This window comes from Corvus hawaiiensis, chromosome Z (genome assembly GCF_020740725.1).
Source record: "Corvus hawaiiensis isolate bCorHaw1 chromosome Z, bCorHaw1.pri.cur, whole genome shotgun sequence".
NCBI classification, from domain to species: Eukaryota; Metazoa; Chordata; class Aves; order Passeriformes; family Corvidae; genus Corvus; species Corvus hawaiiensis.
In genome coordinates, this window is record NC_063255.1 from 70,160,388 (window position 1) to 70,178,501 (window position 18,114).

The 18,114-nt window shown below is 37.6% G+C and overlaps 1 protein-coding gene across 8 annotated transcripts in view; it reads right to left on the reverse strand.

Moving 5' to 3' along the window:
• LOC125320065 (signal recognition particle 19 kDa protein-like) overlaps positions 1-18,114 on the reverse strand; it is a 107,698-nt gene that overhangs the window by 47,655 nt on the left and 41,929 nt on the right. For all 8 annotated transcript variants that reach the window (XM_048292037.1, XM_048292032.1, XM_048292033.1 and 5 more), the window contains 4 exons: positions 10,663-10,747; positions 9,548-9,749; positions 3,726-3,834; positions 2,086-2,199 (listed from right to left, as the gene is read on the reverse strand). In XM_048292037.1, coding sequence (XP_048147994.1) covers positions 2,086-2,199; positions 3,726-3,834; positions 9,548-9,749; positions 10,663-10,747 — 510 coding nt within the window. The remainder of the gene's footprint in view (positions 1-2,085; positions 2,200-3,725; positions 3,835-9,547; positions 9,750-10,662; positions 10,748-18,114) is intronic.

Sequence of the window (18,114 nt, forward strand, 5' to 3'; positions counted from 1 at the left end):
TTGTGAACAATCTTCATAGAAGACAACTACAGTGAGCTGCTCTGAGTTAAATTGCTTCAGAAGGAAACAAAGCCCAATTATGCCAGACAAAAAATGGGAGAAAGCCATTATTTTCAAGGTCCACAAGAAAGGGCAACTACAGAAAAGTGCAGTGTCTACTTGGGCAACTGCAGGTTACCAGCTCTCTAACAGAATAATCTTTGGGACTCTTAATTCAGAGATGTCTGCAATGCTGGCCTTTATGTAGCTGAAATGTTCTTTCCCTTCAGCCTCCGTTTTGCATAGTATTGTGTATTCCAATCAGTTTGGGTGGAAGGAAAATACTGAGCAGAAAGAAAGTGGAAAAACTACCAAGTTGAATATCCCTGCCAAATACAAATGTTTCGTTTTGCATTTAAACATCACAGTGAAGTAACACAGAAATTGCTCTTATGTATTTGTACATCACTGAGCTTCTACACATTTTTGGCACTGGTCCTTGGCAGAATGAAACCAAGGGGAATTACTAGTTAAATTCACAAGAAGCACATGCAGAAGTAGTTGTTTTGTATTCAATAATCTTCATATAATCACAATAGGCACTGTAATTCCTGCAAGCATGTAAGTGTTACACAGATACAGAGAGAGAATAAAACAGCTGTGACAAACCTCATGTCAAACATTAACTCAGAAACCCATGAAATGTTTCAACATCATCTTGGCAGCATTTTTCCCCCCACCAAATTTTAAAACCCCCCAACAATCAGGGAAGAAGCAAATTCAGCATCAGCTTGATTACTTCCATATAGTGATGTAACTATAGCCAAGTTGCGTGTCTGAATAATTGCTTTTGATCCCTGCCTGAGTGCATTTAGAATGTTTCCAGCAGCCTCACTTGGCTATTTTGCTTAATTCACCTTCCTCTAGCTTAAGCCTGTTAACAGCAGGAGAACTTTCCAAGAGTTTTGCTGTGCAGAACCTTCACTGGGGACAGGCTGACACAAACTGCACAGCTGAATTCATGGAGGGCATCATCCCTGCTGATAAATCTCGGTAACAGCCCTACAGCTCCCAGATCAGAGCCAGTGACTCTCCAAGCAGACTAAACTTGGGCCTGTCTGAGAACATCAGCACACACAAATACCTGCACAGCCTTGCACACATAACCCAACAGCTGCAGGATATCTGTTTGGCTAAATACCTTTAACTGTACGAATTTTCTGAAAAGTCCTGCTAGATTACTCACTTTAAAATTTAAAGCAGCTACTCTGATTACCTCTTGCAATTAGAACAGCTGCTTTAGCTTAATGTAAAACCAAATGAGAAATGTTTCTCATGTTTTTTGTGTTGAGACAACTCAGTGAGGGAAAGAAAGACTAAAGAGACTTTGTATTGAAAATACTGATTATTGTCACATTCGCCATAAAACCCCCAAATCTTACTAATCTTACTATGTCTAGAAATAAACGGTAATAAATAATTCATATTGTTGCTTTCCTACTATGGGGGATTACTTTTTATAGCCAGCAACCAACTGACTATTTAATTTATGGTTTGCATATGATTATATTCTGATTTATACTTCCAAATGGGTGTGTCATGTGGTTAGATATGTACATATCCTCATCATGAATGCAAAACAACTCTTGGTGAGAGCAAACAACTTTCAGATATGTATGTGAATTACATTTTACTTGAACACCTTGTTTGAAAAGATTATTCCCTGATACATGTTTTCTGGCTAAGGAAACTTAAGAACAGTAGCTGGATTTATTTTAAACTTAAAAGCATGAAGAAAACCAGCAAAAAGATGCAAAATAAAGCAGTTGCAAATACATGGGCCTTTTTGAAGCTGAAATGGTAGTAAATTGTAGGGAAATTATCATTAAAAATATTTTCTCTTGAATAAATTGTCTACATCTGCTGAATCAAAAGGCTTATTTCCAACAAGCAGATGTTTTTGCTGAGCAATAATTTTATATGTCCTGATTCCTACTTTTCTATTGGAAAGGCTAATGTATTTACACACAGTTTAAAGATACAATTCCAGTAATTTAATAGAAATGCAGGGAAAGCTTTTCCCTTCCTTTCAAACACAAACTCTACCTGTGCCCGCTTTTCCATGTCCTGACAAGTGCCCAGTTGTTCTTCCATTGCAGCTCTGATTTGCCTGGCCTCATACTCCAGCTGCCTTCTGGTCATATCTGTTTGCAAGGAGAACTGAAACCAGAGTACAGGGAAGGCATTTTAGCAAACAGCATTTATGTAAACACTGTATTTCCTGGAACAAAAAGCAGAACCATTACTTTTCTACAACTAACTTCATAAACAAACAAAACATAGTAATACATTCTTAAAACACAACTGCATTATGAAAAACAAGAACACAATGATGTTCAACCCGCAGACTACCCCTGAGTTTTGTCAAATGACTAAATATAATAAACGAGCATTGAGAAAGTATCATTCCTTACAAGAACATCTGGCAAACAAAATTGTGATATGTGCCATCTGAATTGGCATTTTCAAAAATATTCAGAAGCATTAAGCTACTGCACATAGTGATGGTATTCATACAGCTGCTATCTACCTTATTTCTAACTACCCTGTTAAACCCAGGAGCAACAATACAGCCTAAGGGAAGACTTTCGAACTAAAAGAATTTTCAAGGCCAGAGCAAAGCTCTTCATTGGCTTTGGACAATTACTCAGTCTGTAAATAAATGAGTCTCCAAGAGCACTCCTTTCAGAAGACTTCACCAAGGTCAATTCAGAAAGTCAAAACAAGACAATCATCTGCAAGCACCAAATGGGATCTGTCATTTTGCTGTGTCTGGACTAAGTAGTAAGGGATATAAATTGCCACAAAAGGCCTTTAGTGTAGATGTTAAGTAATGCTTTCTAATCCTAAGAGCAGCTAAGTGAATTCATTATCTATGAAACAGGGGAGACAACCTTAAAACCTACGATAGCGCGACACAGATACAGTTGACAGTGCTTTAGGAATGGGTTGCACTTCCTCAAAGGCCCTCTCCCTTGGTTCTGGTGCTCTGCTAAGCTCAGCCATGACTCAGTGTTACTTCTGCCAGTCCTGAAGTGTTTCTTTGGTCGATTTCCAGAAGGCTGGCTGACCCTTCATCAGGTGTGACTCTCTCAACTGTACCTTCCCAATTCTGTATGTGTGAAGGAATGCACTGCAAATACATCTAAACTGCTGAGATCTAACAGGAAATCCTGCATTATCTGGGATATCACACATCTTTATTATCCCAGATAATGGTGAGTCGACTGTAAACAGTTTAGAGGTGCCAAGGTAAAAGCTTACAGCAACACCTGCATAAGCTACAGAATCACTTTACTGACTGTTATGAAATAACAGCTCTTGTGTACATTGTCTTATGCTAATATTACTCTCAAAACTAGAAAAATCCACTGAACAAAAAACCAGGGGGAAACAAGAGTTAAGGAAGTGTAGTGACATGCAATTCATCTGTCATAATGACTTCTCAATGCTCCTCTGTTTTCACTGACATTTATATTGATATGTATGAATTTTAATGTGTAAAATTCTATGTGGAAAAAAGGGCATTATTTAGGCTAAGTTATCTTTACATGATAACTGAATGAAAAAGAAAAAAAAAGAACTGAAGTGATAGTAAAGAATGCCGCCAAATTAATAAAATACACACAGCATCTAAACAGAGACCATAGCACCAGACAGCTCACCAAGCACTCAGAGGTACTTACATTTTCAGTAAGGGGGAGACTATCAATCCTTTTAGTCAGGTTCTGAAGCTGGGCATAATACCAGTCCTTTTCCTTCTCTTCCTTCTCAAGCTCCGCAAGCAACAGAGATCTATTAAAAGCAGAAAGAGGAAGCGTCTTACCATTAACACCTCATTTCCATCTGGAGGTTTGAGGAGGGCACTAAGGAAACATTTGAGTTCAGTTCCCTGGCCCTGGCTAAACAACCTTTTCACTCCTCTGTGCTAAGCATATCTATGAGAGAAAAATATACATATTTCTCTAAAAAACCCACTTCAAAATGCAAAGCTAAGAGACCTTTTGTGAAAGCAAACCCGGTTGTTAGGGGTGTGTTACCTTGTACCCTACTTCTTTCAAAAATATACTTTGTATAGTGCAAACTGCATTTAACAAAATGTCTGAATGTCACAGCTGCAAGTACAACCCTCAATCCTGTAACTGAATTGAGAATTGTCTTCACATTCGCACTGTCGTTTTACTCATTTTGTCACCTACAGCTAAACTATGGGTAAAGCACACAAAGCAAGGGATTTCTATGACTGTCTAAATACTTTAAAACAGTATGTTCCACCAAATGTTATAGACAAGATACATTTGCAGCTTTTAAAACCATTATAAATGGGTATCATAAGCACACTGCACACCTGAGTAATAAATGAGAAAGACAGAATGAGTAATATATGCAGACTACCAAGGAAAAAAAAATCTACTGGAAATTTTACATACTATTTTATCAATCCTTCACGAACTGAATTTTATATACTTCTAAATCTTATGTATATAGTGAAATAGTGTTCATGGCTATAATATTTCTCAAAATATGTATTAAAATTTTCCATCAAAATCTGGCTAGTAGGAATAAACAGAAAAACCACTCTTCTTTTCTTTTTAAATACAAGTTTACTATTTTCTTTCTAATGCTTTCTGTGAGTACTGTTCTTCTTTCTGATGTTTTAATATTGCTTATTAACAGAAATGACAAAATTAATACTTAGCCAGAAGACAGAAAGCTGCATACATGTTTGCCCAGAATTATTTCCCACCCCTTAACTTTTGCATTGCTCTCTGGCTGTGGCTTGAGCAAGAGCATATGAACCTTTATAAAGCACATTGTATTATGGACAATTACTGTAAGTCATTAAGGAACAATTACACACCATACAACAATAGTACAAATTTCCCCTATTTTGATAATGCATCCCAGTCACGATTTGAGAAGGTAATCCATATTCCACACAAAATAAAAATGAAAGAATTAAAAAAACTGTATTTCACAGAATCTGTTTGACTTATTTCCTGCTTTAAAATATGTTTCAACCTAATTTTGATGATTTAACATTTATTCCATATTCAATACCAGTGACTTGGCCTGTCTTCAAATGGAAAATTAAAAGAGAGGATCCCTCCCTTCAATGTGAGACTGAAAAACTACACACATCTAAGAGTGCTAATGTTTGTAAACATGAAAAAATGACATAAATTTCCAGATTCAATCCAACAGTTACTTTGAAATAGATTTGTTTTAAGGATGCCACGGCTACACATTAAGTCATTTACTGTACAGCTTTAACATCAGGCAGGTTTACAACCAAAATGATTGAAAAGAAGCGACAAACGATTACCATAATTTGGCAGGTAACTGGAGCAGTATCACAGTACAGCAGTAATTTTTCAGTCACAAGGATGGGGCTGGCAGAAATTCCTAAAGCCCTTTAGACAGACTGAAGGAAAAACTAATAGATGGTGCTTGGGGAAAGCTTGTTGAGAAATTTTTTTTGTCTCCCACCTGCCCATTCTCTTTTAACACAGCCCTGGTGCCTAAACTCTGGACACACAGGAATTCTGCGCAGCTTCCCTTTTTACCACATTGAGTGCCCAGGCACCAGTTGTGTCCAGGCTGTGAAATAAAATTTGCAAAAGCACAATTAATGTGATCCTTATAAAAAGTACTTTTACCACATGAGGACTTCCAAATTTGAAAGGACTGACTAATTCTGCCTCTGGATGTCAAAGAACTGGTAGCAGAAATTGGAGGGATTACTTTCAGCTAAGTAAACATGTGATTAAGTTCCTCTTAAGAAATGTAGGGTATTCAGTTTGTGAGACAGTGTGTCATTCAATCTGTTTTGACATGCACAATGGATGCTAGAAGCAAGAAAATAACTTAGGAACCATCAGTGCTGCGTAAACAACATAATGCATGACCTGAGGGCAGCTTGTTTGATTTAATATTGTCATTTTTTCTTCTGAAGTGACGCTTCATTTGGGATTACTAGTTTGGTATCACTGCTCTGTGATAACTCAGGTTTTAACAGTCTTTAAGTTCTCTCAGCACAAAACCTGAAGGGTCACTACAACTACAGCAGGCTGCACACCAGTTTCCTTGAAAATAAGCAGCAATAAGCAGCAGGTCTCTGTAGATGTGTCTGATAAGCTGTTCCCTACATTTAACTTTACTCTCAGATACTATTCCAACCAGAAGTACAGCTCCTTCTCAGCCTCCTGCAGCTTCTTGGGGTTAGGAGATGACTTGAAGTGGAAGAGCTGCTACCGGTCATGAAAAGCAAGATGGAAAAAACCAGTGCAGTTATTCCATCTTTTTTATACCCCAACTTTTACATTAGGACTTTCACAGCATCAGAGAAAATTCTGTTCTCTGTCATACCCTGTCAAGTTCAGTGAGAATGCAACAAAGCAAACAGAGAAAGCTTCTGGAACTTCACACTATTTTTATGAGTTAACAAAAGTTTTCAATTTGAGCTGTTCTTCTGGAGGGTGGTTTTTTTGAAAGACTTCTCTCATGCAGTACTTTTGAAGCTCCCAGCAATAGAGGAAGCTGAATGAATGCAGAAAACTGTTTTTTTCTTTTGGAATTATTTCTGCATAATTATGTCAATATTCCTCCTGGCTAAAAGGGAGAAGGGAAACAAACTATATGCTACCCTACCCACAGTACGTAAATTAAGAGTATAATTAATACTTTCACTTCAATTCCTAAAAAATAAAACAAAATCTTGAAAAGCAGTGCTGATGCTGTGAAGTCTGAGGTAAGTTGTACCAGCGAGGCAAAAGGAGAAAAGCATAATGGAAGAAAGAAGTAATGAGACAGAAAATGCTCCAAATCAACATTAAAGAAATAAAAAAGGAACGGCATAAACCAGAAGGAATAAACAAGGCACACAAATATTTTCATATAAAATTCCTCAGAAGACTGTCATCTTTACTGGCAAATAACAGAATTTAAAAAGGTGAGATTATTAAATTTGCTAAATTGCCAAGGGCAAACAAACACAAAAATTAACCGGCAGTGTACTCTGAAAAATTTTGTTGCTGATACAATGCTCTTACCAAGTATACCTCGAAACAGCCAAAGAAAGGAGATATTTAATGATTAGGATATTCTAAACTGGCAATTTAAAAGCATAGTGCTGCCACTGCCCCTATTTCTCTTTGCTTTTTTTTTTAAACTTTGGAATTAGAGGAGAGCCAAACAAATGAGATACAGGCCAGTAATTTCATCTTTATTCTGGCAGGCAAATTAGTTGATAAATTTTCTTCCCCTCAGAAGTTCACTTTCAGCCAAATGTGGTGGGTTGACCCTGACTGGATGCCAGGTGCCCACCAAACTGCTCTAAATATTTAAATATTTCATTTAATCCTTCCACAAACACTGTTGCCCATGAGCAGCATATATGGTGCCAGTGTGTTAAAATACTGAGTGGAAATGGTCTCCTGCTGCAGATTTCCGAAAAGTGTTACTTTATTCTAAATTATTTTAGGCTTGTCAAACTCCACAAGTTCTTGAAAGACTGTTTAAGTGCCAAAGTCCAAAATCTATTAGCAAATATATACGTTTAGATATACAGAAATTTAGTAAATAAGCCAAACAAGTTTAGACACAAGACATAGGAAAATAAGTTGTTAATTTTCTTTTAGAAATGGTAGTGGTTTTAGATGCACAGTCCTATACCCCCCCCAAGTTTTGATTCATTTGGCTACCCAGGGTTCTCATCAATGCCCTACATACTTCCACATGTAACCTGAAACAGCTTAAAGAACAGAGCAGTTTCAGATTATCCATCATTTCACTAATAATGAAGCCAGATGTGATCTGGCCATGCTGCCACAGATCCATCTTCTCCACAGCACAAATATTTATTCCATCAGCTGTGACAGCTGCCTAAGCTACTCGGAAATTAAAACATCCTTATCCCTTTTCTCCAGTGTTATTTGGAACACAGACTGGTTCACTACCTAAGCTATCTTTATTGGCAAGAAGTCCAAAGAACTATCACCTCAGAATCCACGAGGGTGGGAAAGGATCATAAATCATAAATCAGAGGTGCTAATCACCTTAAAGAGCTCTGGCTGCTATAAATGCTCCTTGTTCCAAGGGAGCAGAAGTTCACTTAAACCACACTGAAAGCCTCAACTGTGTTTAAAGATTTTAGTATCATATGTAGTAAAACACAGCAGTGGAAGAATACAAACAAATGCACAATTTGTTAAGATGGTGAATGACAGACACATTAGACTCTTGAACATGGAGACAAAGCAAGTGGATAGATTCCCAAATTCCTAAATATTCTTATACAGCTCCCCAGGAATCTACATTTTCTGCAACAGAACAAATACCATTAATGGTTGTCCTGGCTAGGAGAAGGAAAAAAATAGAGTGGCTGCTAGAACATGCTCAGTATGGACCCATGGGAAGTTACTGGTAAGACCAGAAAAAGGGACCTAGACATAATATCCTGGAAGTATACTCCTTTCAGGTCTCGGCTGCAAAAATTTTGCTGAACAGCAGAAAACATCCTTTAGAGGAGGGGTTTCTAGAGGGCTGTCCACAACCCACTCATTACCCACAGAACTTTTTTATTACAACTTCAAAATGGATTTTTTTGCTTGTTAATGTCTACTAGGCATAAAAATACTGTGTTGCAGTTTATTTGGTTTTGTAGCCCCCAGCCTGATATCCCATCCACTAAGTAGGATCAAATCTTTAGGAAACCCTGTCTTGCAGATGGGCTTCTGAAAACACCTGGTATTTCAGTCAGGTTCATTTTAAGAAATAAAGATGGCTTCAGTGGAAACAGATGCATGTCTTTTACTTTGCCTTTCCTTTGTAAGTGACTGATAAAGTGCTACAATTCTGTATTATGACCTGAAAGTATGTTCTTCCTATTAAATGGGTACCACTGCCTTTCAAGAAAAGAAATTTCAGGGTTTTGTCAATACAAAGCATCTGATGGGAACAACATCTTAAAGATAAGAACAGGTATTTTGTTTAGCTGACATATTTGCTGACAGAGTAGAGTCGCTAGGTAAACGTCTGCTAATAGCAAATAATTGATAAACCAGTTATGGCACTTAATAACCAATTGCAAAAGAGAGAAAGAGATTGCACCATCACATTGTTAAAGTTTCAGCATTTATCAAGAGTGGTGAGGAGATATGGAGGTGGTTAGAATGCTCCACCCTCACTGTTTAAATATATTTCAGACAGTGATAACCTGCTTATGAAAATAAAAACAACCTTCAGCCAACAAAGAGTAACAATAAAATGCATTTATGAAGAAGCAGTAGAAACTGAATGATATTTTACAATTTTTAAAAAATATTTTGTGTGCGTGCATCTAAATAAAACATAGATTCCTGGTTTCTTACCTGTCAAGGTAAATGACAGGTAAATACACTACTGATCAAAACCATATTCATGATAGCTAAATAGTAGGTGTGGCAGTAAACTTCCATGTTAAAATGAGAAGTCAGTCCATACTGGAGGAATAAACAAATAAAGTTACCTCTCTTTTTCTAGCTCTTCTAAGTAACCAGTGCTTTCTCTACTTCCATTCATAAAGCCTCTTCTTGGAAATGACCCCATAGGGACTGGGCTGCACTCCCCCGAGCGGCTCGACACAGACCCTTCCCGGCTCCCATAGGAACGCACGGACACCTTTGGCCTTAACTTCACTCCAGGGAAGCTGGTACTTTCCAAATTCAGTTCTGCATAATAAACAGCAAACATTTTTCAGAGCTGAAGGTTCAGCAGCACAAAGTTAAAAGATCATTTCTATCTTAATTTCTTACTTCCTGAGCAAATCCATGGGGGTTTTTTATGGAAACACTTTGCACAGAAATGCAGCGGATGGCCTAACTGCAATCCCAGCAATCAGAATAGCATCCCCACACAAAGCCTGCCTGCCTCTTTCCCAAAAGACTTAAGAAATGGGCAGAGTTTTGCATAAACATCATGTGAATTACTTTGTGGCTCACTTCCTAACAATTTCTTTTCCAGAGATCCTGCAGATGCTTCACCATCATGTAACAGATGACTACTCTGTCCGTCACAGGGCTCTTAAATGTAGACACCCCTATGAAATTTCTGGGTCAGTGGCAGGGATAATGGATGTATACAGGGAGTTAGTGGTCTGGGCTTGCTTGGCACTTCCCATACAACGGGATGATACACATTCCAGCACATGCTTTAGGGAAGGGGGCCATCAATTTACAGCATGACAGAAAAAATTCCAGTAATACAACATGGAGAGGGCAGGACATGTAAACAAGTTTAGAAAATTGGTGGAACTACACCAACATTAACTTATTTTTTTCTGAAGAACGAAATGCGAGTTATATCAAAAGCAATTAATATGAAGTCCTTGAGCAACAGTAACAGAAGTATAAAAGGAGCAGTGGGGTTTGTTCATACGTTTTTGTTGTTTTGTTGTTGTTTTTTGGGGGTTTTTTTTGAGAATGTGTCTTTAAATGTTTAGTAAAAATGCTTTGGCACTGAGACTACGCCTCATCATCATGGTCCACACTGGAAAGAAGATGCAAATGACTTCAAAGATTTTATCCCAAATTAAAAACAACGGAGAAAAAAATGAACCTACTTAAAACATAATTCTATATTTACCTTTAAGTCGTTCCAGTAAGTCAATTTGTCCAGAAGATGCCATTGCCTCATCTTCAATACTTCCTTGTAGCTGTTTCAGTACCTCCTACAAGAAATTAAGCTTGATTAAGAAATCCTTACAATAATAACCCACAGGGTAAATACATCCTATCTTACCCTAAAGTGCACACTCATGTAACAGCTGCTGAGACACTGATGTAAATTATATTTCATGTGAGCAGTGATCAAGTGTCATAATTTTAATTCCCATCAGATATATTCTACAGTGTTTCCCCCAGCACTGTCATGATGTAAAGTACGTGCTACATAGTTCAACCTATCTGGCAGTTCAATCTATTGTAATTCACTCTATTTGGAAGTTCTTCTCAAAGTGAATACCAGGTATTTTGGATTAAGAGACGGATAAATCAGTCAGTCTTGTAAAAATACATTTTTTAATGAACTAACAGAAAAGTATCTTGAATAGAAGCAATCCCCAGGACTTGTTTTCTTTGAGGCCTTAGCACCACTGTAAACCAGCAAGAAGAATCATGTTATTCTTACTAGAAATGCTACCATTACCATGCCTGGGAGCAAAAGATTAAGGTTTCCTTCACGGCATCTATTATTTGTATTATTACTACCTCTATTACGATCACCACCAGGCCTACAAGAAAGTGGCAGCTGAAGCTTCAAACCCAAGAATACTGCCCTGTCCTATTGAAATTATCTACGATAAAATTACACAGCTGAAGGAACACAGTTCTGATGCACAAAAAAAATTATAGTAAACAATGACTGTTACACTAAAGGGTCCTGTAAGCCCCCAGGACCCAAATGCTCAGTGGCTTAAATTCAGGTAGAAAATTAAATGCAAGTTAGTGAAAGTCTTTTCAATATCCTCATGACAGATTTGTCTATAGCAAGAACAAATAAAAAAGACTGGCTACAACACAAAAAGCCCTTACTGGAATTTAAAGTATCATTTTTCATACTGTGGCACAGAAAATATTTTTAGAAGCAACCATAGTCAGGAGATGAAAGCAATTCTGAATAATGGAAGGTACTCCATAATTTTCATACATAGACTCTGCACACAGGATTGTACTTTTGTTCAGACATGAAAACCAATGAATTTTAGACAATTTAAAAAGATGTCCATACCAATGTTTTCATCTTTTAAGAGTCTAGCATACCTTAAAGTCAGTACTGATGGGTTTTGCAACTTACACAGAAGGTACAGAAAAAAGCATTTTTCTCTTTTCAAGAGAAAAAACATGGCATCTACAAAAAGTCAAGATATTCTTTAAGCAGCAGGGTGATGAGCTTTTCTGTACTCAAAGTGTTCTTCCTTGTAATAAAAAAAAAAAGTAGCGTAAAAGAATTTTGAGTACAGAACTGTGCAGAGTTCTGAGGAAATAATCTCAAGCCCTAGACTCAGACCAAATGTTAGCAGCCCAGTTGCTGCAGCCTCTGCCATGCTGCTCTGGGAAGAATAATTCTGAGTACAGCCAGCCAAATTTCCAGTTTACTGATGGAGTCAAGGTGTTTGCCCACATTCACGTCTTAGTTTGGACCAGTTTGATGCCAGACTTCCATCTGCCCACACCAGGTGTACCTGGATTCCCACCACAAGTATCTTGGAGCATGAACCAAATTCCTTTTGGATCAAGCCAAGCCAGCAGTTACACACAGGTCTGCTGATGGGCATTCACTCCATGGGATCAGGCTGAAGCTAGTCCAAAGACAAAATACCCTGAAATACATATTGTGTGTGTGCTGGGTCCTCAACACAACTCACCTACAGATCTGCTCCTACTGCACAGCCTGTAAATATCAGCTTTGCCTTTAGGATCAAGTCTGCGGTGATAAAATCTGTACTCTTGGAGAGATATCTTCCCTGTGCTTGTGCTTTTAAGTACGTTCAAGGACACCCTCATCAGCCATATGGCCCAGCCATCTCTATATATAATATCTGCCTTGTCAGCAAAGGCAGACAAAAAACTGATGTGGTGTTTTTCGAAGAAGGGCTCCTGCACTGTCTGATGCAAGCGCAGATCTGCAGACAGCAGCTTAAAGTCTAAAAGGGCAGTGTGGATACATGGAATGGTCCTGAGAGAGTTTTGCAGGCTTATTGGAAACCTGTCAACTCAGATAAATTTAGAAATAACTACTGAATCATTTTTCTCCAAAAACAGCACTATTTTACAACGTAAGAACCCCAAATCCCACCTCTCCTTCCATTCCCTTTTTAGAAGGCACTCTGTCACACGTGTGGCACATCTGCTGTTTCAGCATGTTCAGGATACTTCTCTATGTAATGAAACTTCCTGCTCCGAGAGCCAATATGAAAAGCTAAGTGGAACTACCATCAACTTTCCCTGCCCTACCAAATTACATGACTGGGGTGTCCAGACAGCAAGGGACTGCTCTTTCTAAATACTGGCAACAGTTAAACATTAGCCTACTGGATCACCTTGCTCAAATTTTCTATTCCAATTCATTAAGTTTTAACTTTTAGTTTTTGTATGATCCCATTTTCCCCCCAACAGCATATGCATTTTTTTCAAGTTACCTTTTCTGTATTTTTTGTATGTTTATTTTCTATAGTGTCATTGCTAAGGCAACAATGCCATTATGAGGCTATGACATCAACTTCAAACTCCATCACAGCACACTTCAAAATCTAAGCTGACAATTCAACAGGCAGTAAAATAAAGGAGACAAAGGTTAGAGAAGGAGATGCAGCCCCTGGGCCAGGTAGTGGTGGAAAATGAGGCTGTACTACAATGACAGCTTAGGGAATTTGCAATTTTACTTGAATAAGGAACAGAGAACTTTTCTGCAATAATCCTGGGGGAAACATGGCAAGTTATCTGCTACTGTGCTAATGAAAATTTTTGTTTATTCACTACTTATAATCCAGGATTCAACACTAATGCTGTTTACATGCATACAGTTCTTTGAAAAAGTACTTTTCTGTGTTAAGTTTATACTACATTTGATATTATGTCTGCTAAAGCATAAAATAGGCTCCAAGTTTCAATTGGTATTTTTAGTTATGCAAATTTAAGTAAGTATACTAGTAGTGGTTTACAGCATTATTCTAAGCAAATTCTTTACTGACTTAGCAGTGATTTACTGAAAAAAACCACAAATATAAGTCTATAAGAAAAGGGTTTTTTCTGTTCTTTGAAAAAATGCAAGTCAAATTATTTTAATGGACCCTTAGTATAACCTAATTTATTTTGTCCTGTGCAGAAGTACAAAAGAATGCTTTTGGAAATGGAGCGGGCCCTATGACTCATCATCATTTAAAAGGGTTTCTGTCTTCACAGTCTCTGGCCTGTGAAGTACTGAAACATTGTCAATTTTTTGTTTGGTTGGTTGGGGTTTTTTTGTTTGGACTCTGTGAATATAATCCTGACATAAAACCTACTTTATGAATAATTAAATAAAAGAAATCAGATCTGTCAGTATGTAACTGCACAACTATTGTAAATAAAAGCACTTTAACTAGCAGTACATGCACCTAGCTAAGATGAGCTATTTATCTTGTAAACAAAATGGTTTAAAGGCTGTGAATTTACTCAAGCTGCTAATACAGAAAGGAACCACAGAGGAATAATGCTTACAATGGCAGATTCAAAATCCCACGAGTTAAGACTTAAAGTGTATTCAGTTTTTGAGAACCCTATGTATAAATATTAATATTTAGGAACATTTCAAAATATGGTATATGTAAAAAGACATTTTGATGACAATTCAAGTATGTTTGGTCTTCTGTAAATACTATTCTCCCCTTCTCCCCCCGCCCCCCCTTTAAACATTAAGCTTCATTACTTGTATTCACTTTTGTCATAGTTATGTGTATTCAGTGAAGGCCAAAATATAAGAAAATCATAATGAAAATTAAATATACAAAATTCCTGGATGCAGCACACCAGATATACTTACAGGCCAGTTATGTTGGTTACCACTCTATTTACAACATGTGAGTATAAAACCACATTTAATCACACAAATACAGAAAGCGTTCACAATTTCAGAGAGCAATCCAACATCTGTTAGCACCACACAGAACGGGAATGTGCAGATTGTACTAAGAAATCATGGTTAACCAAGTCAGCATTATTTTAAAATTACAGTATTTCTGACAGCATTTATATTCATGCTTTTAACCTGGTATGCTGAAAACTTAACACAAAATTTCTAAATTAAAAATAATTTTTGACCTCCAGTGGAGCTGAATGTTGTTTCAACTATTATTTAGAAGGGCAGAAAAAAGGTAACATATACTAAAAGAGTATCACTCAAATTCCACAAAATCATTAAATGTCAGAACCATGGAGGGGACAGACACCAGAATACTATTTTTCTATGTTTTTAGAGATAGTAGAAACTTAAGTTCAAAGTCTTAAATTACCTGATCATAACTATATGAACTTGACAGTGATTTAATTCTGTCATACATGGCACAACATTCACAGGGGCTGAGGGAGTGCTTGGAAGGAGCTCTTTGCTCCTACACATTTTGGTGAATTATGCTACTGCTTAACCAGGCTTGATGGGAGCCCTTCTAATTGCCCCAAGTGTCAAGCACTGCTCTGGCTGCTCAACCCTGTAACCAGGTCCAAATGATAACAGCAACAATGACAGCACTGCTGACTGAGGTGGAACACTGGGGCAACTCAACTTTCAACCTTGAAGAAACAGGAAAGCATTTCTTATGTGAAATGATGTTCACTTTAATTTCCAACAATGTCATTTTCTAAAAGAAAAATATTCACCTGGTGCCACCATGCTCAGGAGCTGTCACTTGCTGTAACCACTTACAGAAGACAGCACCAAATTTTCAGTGCAAGCACACTGTCAGGTCAACTAAAGTTATCTGATTTTATGCTCAGAAATAGGGTTGTCTAAAGTAATGGCATTAACTACATATATCACCAGCTCAATTTCCCCTAAATTCTAAAAAAAAAAGTCAGCAAATATTTTCTGCAATTTTCCAGCCAATTTGGATCCTGGTAGAAATTTTAAAATTGCAAAGATCTAAAAACATTACTTACTGTAAAATCATAAAAAGACACAAAACCCCAACAATATAATGCCACAGCTGCTTCTTTGCATATTAAATAGATTCACTGATATTTTAAATATCTGCGTTTCATAGGATGCTAATGACTTTATACCCACACTTTTAGTTCAGGTGAAGTTAAAAAGATGACTGACTGCATTAGTTGTGCATCACTGAATTATTTCCTAGATTCCCAGAACTTCCCAGAATTCATCACGTGACACATTTTGTAAGAATCAGTTCAGCTTATGACAATTTCCTCCACTTACACATTAAAATTTATCAAATGATCAATACACATAATTTTCAAAATTACTTCTATTTTTGGAGGATCTAACCATGAAGCTATCCCCTGCATTATCTACCATGCTACCAGTGTTTCAATCCCCTGTGTCACTATCTTGATGTGACAGTCTCCTTTGTGTACCTTAAAAACAACATCAGCTCTTCCCTCCTGAAAGGCTGTAGTGCATGGGGCACCACACAAAACATTCTGCAGATCCAAAATCCAACTAAAAACAAGCAAATTAATTCAAGACTGAAGATGCTGGCTCACATTAGAGGGGGGAAAAAAAATAAAAAAACCATATAAGGTTTCCTGTGATTACTGTTCTCCCTTGCAAGACTTCAAAAGTTCAAGTGCTTACGTGCTGGGAAACGATGTGCTGAAAGTAAATGGAAACCAGGCAGATATTAAAAGGAAAACACTGGATGAATGCACATAGCACGAGTTATAGAAGCTGAGAATTTAGCACCTATTTCACAAATACTAACACAGGCAAGGAATGCTACTGCTGAATCAATGCCTTTCCTCCCTACTTGTTCACCAAACAACGCATTTACTAAAAAAAAAAAAAAAAAAAAAAAAAAATCATTTCACTCTCAGACAAGACCAGCTATTATGTACAGTAAGGCTGTTCATACAGGCAGTTAAATATAGCAAATGTGAAAAAATCAGAAAGCTAGAATGGCTACTCAAAGAACAAAACTAGGTAACACCATATTCTGTCCATTTTTATGACACTTGTGCTGAACAGGATGAATTCAAAGGTAGAAGAGGCTCCCACTGAGAGCAGGGTATATGTGCAAGTGCCTGTATGGCCAACACATTGGAAGAGGACCTGGCTTTTAAAGTGCCAGATAGCCGGCTACTCCTACGTTTTCAACATTCTCCCTTAATAAGCAGATAAAACGTTAAATTTCTATAGCTAGCCGATTCACAGCTAACGTACTAATCTTTTAAAATCTGTATTATTTCAGAATACAAAACACAGTTCGGTTACACTGAAAGCAAAATATTTTGGTACCTTGTACTGAAGTGTCTTGGGGTGACTATGATGTGTATCCCCTGTTGCTGCCCCATGCCCACGAATTAATTTTGTGCTTTTCTATGCCTTTAAACTGAGCCTGAGAGGGGGGAGGAAAAACTGCGCAAAACTTTTTCAAAGCAGTTTGCAGCTTGTTCAAGGTCACACAGAGATAGCGACTTTTTTTTTTTCCAACTGCGGCAGGAGAGCGAGAGGGAAGGGAAGCACCCAGCTTGCTTTACTTTCCAGCCAGCTTTCGGCAGTTTTTTTTTCCTCAGTTCCTTTTCCTTCGGAGATATGAACTTTTGTTTTCCTAGGACTTGGTCTTTTTCCCTTTTTCCCTGCTGGACTGTTTCAACATCAGAATACACCAGGAGGACTTTCCACCAAGGCCTTGGCCCTGGAGGTGGGCCCACCACCCCATCCCAGCTCCAAGGAGGGGGAGAGAGAGATCTACGGAAGGACTCTGAAATTTCCCAGGTTTCTCTCAGCAGAGTGGGAGGTTTTATCATTTAGCATTATTATCCCTTTTCCTGTGTGTTTGTTAAATAAATAGTTTTTATCTTTCACTTTCCTTCGAAGAAAATTTTTTTTTTCCCAAACCTGGTGGGGGAGGGGTGGTTGTAGGCTGCCTTCTCCCAGGGGATGTATTTCCAAATTTGCCCAAACCAGAACATGAATGTAACTGGATTTTGAGCACTGTCTTTTCAGTGCTGTCTGAGGTGTGTATCTCACAATTCTCACTTAATTGTCCCATACTAGCTTGGCTGTCCAAAGACAGTGTTTCTGATGGGGATCACAGCTGTGCAATTTCCAGGAGGTATGTGACCCACTCATAATGAGACCACAGTCATTCAAAGAGACAGTTATCCAGCTGACAGAAGAAGATGGAGATTTAGTTTACTTTCAATACTGTGAAAAAAAAAAGTATTTTTCAGTAAAAAAAGTTCCATTCTTCCTGCAGAAACAATTTCTATTAAGGAATAACTTTCAAGAGAAGTACTTCACTCGTTACACAACACTAACTGCCCGAAAATATGGATTTAAAAACTTCCTCTGTAGAAGTAAATTAGAAAACAACACTATGTT